At 44.4% G+C, this 7,288-nt stretch overlaps 1 protein-coding gene across 1 annotated transcript; it reads right to left on the reverse strand.

The window, feature by feature from the left end:
• Positions 1–526: 526 nt before the first annotated feature.
• On the reverse strand, positions 527–6,584 carry LOC310747104 (vomeronasal type-2 receptor 26-like; the record flags this gene model as incomplete). The annotated part of the gene is made up of 4 exons (XM_083581438.1): positions 5,730–6,584; positions 4,988–5,215; positions 4,080–4,206; positions 527–1,428 (listed from the first exon to the last, which is right to left on the reverse strand). Exons 1-4 carry the CDS (start codon positions 6,564–6,566, stop codon positions 527–529), a joined length of 2,094 nt encoding a protein of 697 aa, XP_083437564.1. The 5' UTR covers positions 6,567–6,584.
• Positions 6,585–7,288: the final 704 nt, after the last annotated feature.

Below are 7,288 nucleotides of genomic sequence, written 5' to 3' on the forward strand. Positions count from 1 at the left end.
GTCCGATAACAGCTGTGTGGCTTCACTCCGCGGAAGAAGCAGTTGACTCTCAGCACTGCGCTGCTCACCCCGTCCCGCTCCGGAGCCCTTAAAAAAGGGTCCCTTTGCAGATTGGGGGGGCACAAATGGTGCCCGCCGAGTCCCCACGTTCACAGGCTTCCCCCGTCTGTGATTTTTAAAGGGTCCCCGCTTTGCCGCAGCGGTAAGACCCGATCCCACGGAGCTAGTCCCTCCCTCCGAGACTCAGAGGGAATCCGCCATTAATCGATGGTGCTGACCCGGAAGTCAATAAGAATTGCTCTAATTCTTCTTGTCAACACATGCTGCAACAGAACGATGTATGTGTAAATATACGATTGTTTTCCTCAAAGCAAATAAGTCAATTTTACAAAGGAAATTTCAACTATGGGAATTTGGAGTCTAGAAAAAATTATAAAAGGGAGCAGCTGAACTTATATTTCCAAATATTCTACTGTAAACACAGAGGAAAACACAAAATAAAGCAGATGACAGGTTTATTATTTCTTCAATTTTTCTTCCTTGTTAGCTGTTCCCTATTGTTCAGCTCAGGCCTCAGAATGATTATGTAACATTTGGGGAAGAAGATGCAACCCAGCAACCCACCACTGGAGGCTAAGATGGAGAAGATCTCCACAGCTACCGTATATTTTCCCTTGGTGCTCAGGTAGGAGGGAATAAAGGACAGCCAAACACTGCAGAAGACCAACATGCTGAAAGTGATGAACTTGGCTTCGTTGAAACTGTCAGGTAACTTCCTGACGAGGAAAGCAACAGCAAAACTTACAGTGGCCAGGCAGCTCATGTAGATGAGGACACAGTAAAACATGGCCACAGACCCTTCATTACATTCTAGTATAATTTCGTCTGTTATTGAGTGCATGTCCACATCTGGGTATGGGGGAGAGGTTGTCAGCCACACAGTGCATATGCCTACTTGAACTATGGAGCAGGAAAGGAGAATGGAGTGGCCTAGTCCTTTCCCCACCCATTTCCTCATCCTGGATTCTGGTTTTGTAGCCATGAAGGCCAAAACCACCGTGAAGGTTTTTGCCAGGACACCAGAAACAGCAGTTGAGAAGATGATGCCAAAAGCTGCTTGGCGGAGGAGGCACGTCACCTTGTCAGGTTGGCCAATGAAGAGCAATGCACACAGGAAGCAGAGCAGGAGAGAGATGAGGAGAGCGTAAGTGAGGTTTCGGTTGTTTGCAATGACAATGGGTGTGTTGTGGTGTTTCAAAAATGTACCTAGTACCAGAGCTGTGATCAAGGAAAGGAAAAGAGAGATACAGGCTAAACTGATGCCCAAAGGTTCTTCATAAGACAAGAAGCTTATATTCTTGGGCAGACATGCGTCACGGTTCCTGCTTGGATAGTCTTTGTCTGGGCATTTATTGCAGTCATTCATATCTGGGGGAAAACAAATATATTAGGTCATAGATTTCAGTTTAGTGAAATGTTTACTTTCTGTCTGAGAAGAAAAGAGCTCTGTTTAAATCAAAGCACATGTTTAGTACTGTCTTATGCAATGCAATGTGGTATTGTTGCAGTCTAAGCTTTCTCTATGTCATGGATATGCCACTAAACCACATGAGTCCTAGAGGGGGAATGTACAGTGGTACCTCAGGTTACATACGCTTCAGGTTACACACGCTTCCAGTTACAGACTCCGCTAACCCAAAAATAATAACTCGGGTTAAGAACTTTGCTTCAGGATAAGAACAGAAATCGCAAGGCTGCAGAGTGGCGGTAGTGGGAGCTAAAGTGGTGCTTTTTCAGGTTAAGAACGGACCTCCGGAACGAATTAAGTATGTGTAATGGTTCTAGGGGTTGCTCGTGCGTAAGTTGCCGCCACTCCTGGCTAGGTTACCTGGTTGAACCCTTTCTGTCTGGACAGCCTCTAGCTTCGTGGCTGTCTCAGTCGCTGGCAGAATCCGTCAGTGGGCGTTTCTTGAACTTCTTCCAGCAAAGAAGTTCTTTGACGCCAAGTCTCCTCCTACTCTCCCTGCGCGGAAGTCTTCTGCGCAGGAAGGGTGTGGGCAGCGGAGTACCCGTACTCTCTCCGCTGGTCTCCGGTGAGGAGTCTTGGAGCCTCCTCTCCGATTCCCCCATCTGCCCCCCTTCTCCACTGGTGTTACGCTGATTTCCTTCCCCAGCAGATGGGCTGCCTCTCTCCCTACTGGGACCCTCTCCGGCATCCCTCTGGAGCCTTCCCTCCGCCTCTAGCTCCGATGGCAGTTCCCTGACAGTATGTAACCACAGGTACCACTGTAGTCTAAAATGTTTAATTCTGCGGAGAAGGTTCAACTGGGGATAACTAACCTAACTAACCTAAAACAACTAAACGTCATACAAAGGGTTTGAAACAGTTTTATACTTTTGGCACAAATTCCACACATTCCATTTAGTTTAAATTTCCTATCCAATTAAGACGCTATGTTTCCCTCACCCCATTTCCTCTTAAGGCACTTTGTTGTCTCCTTATGATTGGTCCAAATTACAACCGTGTGAACATGCATACTGACTCCCAGTTTAAACAAAGGAGCTTCCTCGTGGTCTGCTAAAATGTTATTGCAGGATTAGCTTCCACGTCAGTATTTTATTTCACTCTAGTTATTGCGAATAGTCTGACCACAGTCGGAGAATGCTCAGTATGTCAAAACATTATATGGTATAATTCTCATTATTTAATTACTGCCATATTCTTGAATTTATTTGGTTCAGAGCTATGTGGTCCTGTAAGTGCCACAGCCAGTGCCATTGCCATCTGAATGTTTATTCACACTAGCCTGGGTGCAGCCTGTGTAAGTCAGAAGGAGTGGCAAGACCCCCTCTAGATATGCTCAGGACGCAAGGTAGAAACGTGCAAAGAGAAAGGCATGCTTGGCAAATCCACATCATGATCAACTCTGATCCGGAAACCAATATCCCCACTGTGGAAGGACATGTGGATCCAGAATTGGCCTCCACAGTCACTTATGGACTCATTGTGAAAACTTTGCTTATGGAAGACAATCTTACTCGGCTATGAGTAATCGAAGAAGCAGAAGTGGGATCATTTTTAAGGGTGCTCCTGGTTGCGGTCAGGCCCCCAACCTTGTCCCCCCCCCAGTGTGGGCGGAGTAACGCCATCATGCCAGGGTGGCACCACGATCACCCCGGCTTCTTGGCCAATCATTTTTCTGTGGGGTGATTGTGGGGGATATAAAAGCTGCAACGTGAGGCGTGTCAGGCACCTGCTTTGCACTGCTGAACACCCACCCAACCGCCCTTTATTTTATGTGTTCTCTGGCCTTACTTTGGACTTTGGTTGGTCACCTGTCTTAGGCCGGGAGCCGGGTAGGAATGTTTGCATTTGGCAGATTGGCAATGGTTACTTGGCTTTCGCCTACCTCTTAGCAATCGCCACAACTTTGTAAGGTTTGGCGGTTAGGCATTGGCTCATTGATTTGTGGGGGAGGGGAAGTCAGCCATCTCCTGCCCCTCCATTGACCAAGGGTATTCTGTTAAAGGAATCCAAGCCCTGGTTCCTGTCTGAAGTCCGCTTGAGGGACTAGGGCCATGCCAGGCCTCTCGGGACACCGAGGAGAGCTGCAGGAGGGTTCCCCCGATGTGGCTTCCTCTTTGGGTGGTTTATCCTTACTGACTTCCTGCAAAAGGGGCGGGAGTCTGATATGGCCCTTTGCCAATACCACTCACATTTCTGTAATCAATAAAGTTGTGGCCTAAAATTTTGCCCAATAACCTTAAACCAAAATTATGTGTCAGTGTGAATTTTATTCGAACAAAGGGCTGGTTTGGCGGCCTTGCCACACAAGAAGAAGAAGAAGAAGAAGAAGAAGAAGAAGAAGAAGAAGAAGAAGAAGAAGTGCTTTGAACCACATACCATCCAACTACTCTCAATGCATAGTCATTCTCATTTGTTTAGCATATTTAAAGGCAATGATCAGAAAGAGGCAGGATCACACACACAGTAGATTATCTCTTTTGAAAAGTAAACTCAGCCGTCCTTACATCACCTTTCAATTATTAGTGCTATTTAATCCATTTATTTCTCAAACCATCCTGTATTGCAATCTTCCCCTCTGCACAAGGGATGCAATCGTAGCAGCAAGGTGGCTGTCCCTCCTTCACTTTCTTGCTGGATCCTGGAAGACATCTCTCAGTACAGACAGAAAGAGGCCAAGTCTATTCAGTAAATGAAAGAGCAGAAGGGTCAGCAAGAGTACAATGAGTTTGGAAATCTTCATGTTCCGGGGCCCCACTCTATGTTACTAAGCTGATTCAGGATTCCAACAATATGTAGAATGGCTATTTTTTTTAGTAGTAGTAATGTTTGAAGTGATGTCATACTGCCTGTATTGTTCTGGGATGTGTAGGTGTTGTGATTACATAGCAGTTCCCCACTTTTTAGCAAGAAAGGCAAAATCTTGGGGCTTATCCTCTTTTCCTCAGCTAAAAACCAGTATTTTATAATTGTTAAGAAATATTTATAAAATATTTGTAAATATAAGAAAATAAAACATTTGCCTTTATTCCGTTAGTGACTTCTAGCCGTAAGCTTTTGGCTCTTAATCTGGTACATGGATGAAGAAGTGTTTGGATTGGATATCCCACTTTATCACTACCCGAAGGAGTCTCAAAGCGGCTAACATTCTCCTTTCCCTTCCTCCCCCACAACAAAAACTCTGTGAGGTGAGTGAGGCTGAGAGACTTCAGAGAAGTGTGACTAGCGCAAGGTCACCCAGCAGCTGCATGTGGAGGAGAGGGGAAACGAACCCGGTTCACCAGATTACGAGTCTATCGTTCTTAACCACTAAACCACACTGGCTCTATGTATGCATTGGTCATGTTCTACACAGTAACATGCAGTTTCAAAGACAGTGAGCAGACATGCAGGTGTATGATCATTGCATACACCTTAGGCAATACTGAATTTCTTTGGAATTATCTAATAATGTGGTCCTACCTGATTAAACCAACTGTGCCATGTTATGGCATCTTCATCAAGGATGAATGATTGGTCTCGACAAGCTTGCGAATCTATCCTCCCAACGCTCACTCTGTGCAAACTTTGGTTGGAGAATATAATCCAATTGACAATATCTAAGCTAGATACCACCTCTCCATTCTGGTTGATGAAGACCACATCTCCGGCTGTATTGTTAAATGAGATACTTCTCAGAAAGTGATGGAGCTAGATTGAAAACAGAAAAGGCAATTGTTTGGAAAAGGCTGCAGTCTAATGCAGGGCGGAGCATCCCCCCCCTTCATGTAGGAAAAAGCTACAGCAATTGGTGGCGGTGATTCAGTCAAGTGTCAGTGGATTCAGGTCAAAGCATGGAGAGACCACCAATTTTCTCTCTTCCACATCGCTCTCCCATTTTTACAACCTTTCTTTATATCCCCCGCCCCACACCTGTTTTCCTCTGTCCTTTTTCATCTAAGGAGACACCACAGTGGTTGTGTGATCACCTGATCTGAGGGAGGATTTGGTGTATATGGGATAGAGAGAATGCTGAACATCTCTCTTGATCATTACCACTGCTTCTTATCTGTGCATGCAGTGGCATCCCAGTGGTCTGCAAACTTCTCTCATGGAATTGATTTTTCTTGTCTCAGATTAATGAGCAAGTTGACAGCATTTTGGAATCCCATACCTTGTGGGGGAATAACAGGCCTCTTCCAGTTGAAAATGTTTAGCTGATTACCTGCCAAAACTGTGGATTCGAATTCTTCCCTCCCCCTCTGTATGCCATTTCTCTGTGCCTGGGTCTGGATGTGAACATGGCATGTAAAGCATGGGCCATGGCATAGACAGCATTGTGGATACTGTAACTGTGGCCTGTCATGCTCATTTCAAAAAATGATCCAGGAAGGTTCTCCAGCTTCTCTTCTCCTGTGCAAATATTCCCCTCTGCCTTGTCTGAAGTGATATCTGGGAATACACATTCAAATGCCTGTTGCCAGAAGTCCCTGATAAAACCGTCCCCATCTGTGCTGGAAGGGTTTCTGTGCACAACATACTGATGAAATCCTGGTGGGTTTCTGAAGTGAATTTCAAAGGATATAGCACCATTGAATATTCCTGAATCCCAGTTCTTTTGACCGACAAATGAAGTGAACTCAACATGGGCAGTTGTTATCCATACTTTACTTTTTATATTGTATGTCATGTCATCATGTTCTGATAGGTATGGAAGCCATCTAAAAGTTGCCATGGAATAAGATTCTCCATGGGCAACTATTACATTAGCTGTGCTGCTAAAAATTTTATGGTTTATACTTGTCCCCTGTTGTAGCATGCCATTTATTTCAGAAATAAAACTTAAAGTGGGGATTCTTTCCAGGAATGCAAAGCAGACACCACTCTTGGTAAATATTGGGGAAATGGTTTGCACAAATCTTTCTCCGTTGTCATTGTCCGTTGCAATGACTCCAATCCATGTCCACCTGAAATGCAGAAGTAAAGAGAGAATTCCCTCATACTGAAGGGCTTCTGAGGCTGCCATTTGGTAGAAGGGAAGCCCTGGGCTTTTATCATTCATCACTGGAGCAGTGCCATAAATGAGCTAAAAAGTAAATGGAGGAAGAGAAGACACAGAGTAGATTCTTTTCACAGTATTCATATACATTATGTGATGAACCCTGTTAGTAAATATGCCCTTTGCCAACATTTTGGTGTTTGGTGCAACTCTCTCATTTATACAAAAGACATACATGGAGATGGGCTGAAAACTGGGATCATCTCCCATTTGTGGTTTGGAAACCTTTGCTTTGATGAATGGAGAGGGAACTGTGTCTGTTTTTTTTATTATTATTATGAATCTTTTTATGAATCCCCCAAACAGCAGATTCCTTAGATATTATCTGGCTTTGTCAGAATTGCAATTTGGGTCAGATGCTCATTTCTTCTCTGGAGCTTCGTCTTTCTTCATCATGATGCATATGCCCCATCACACAGCAAAACTGTCCTGATTCTTCTCAGACTTTATTTATGAACATTTATTTCACTTGTGAATCAGCTGCGAAATACTATTACTGTTCTTCTGTGGAACTGGATTCTATCTGCAATTTCCCATAACCTCTCTCTGTCTTTCATTATGTCGGGTGTGCTAAAGTGGAATAGAATAGGCTCCTACCTGTAAGGTTTTTTTTAGCTGCAAGCATTTCCCCCACTTCCCCAGCAGCTTATTTGACATGCCCTCCTCACTAATTTTTCCACTGGCACCTAAAATCTTATTGATTTTATCCTGTAAGCAATTCCCCC

Source organism: Podarcis filfolensis (genome assembly GCF_964270895.1).
Source record: "Podarcis filfolensis genome assembly, chromosome: 13".
Classification (NCBI taxonomy): Eukaryota; Metazoa; Chordata; class Lepidosauria; order Squamata; family Lacertidae; genus Podarcis; species Podarcis filfolensis.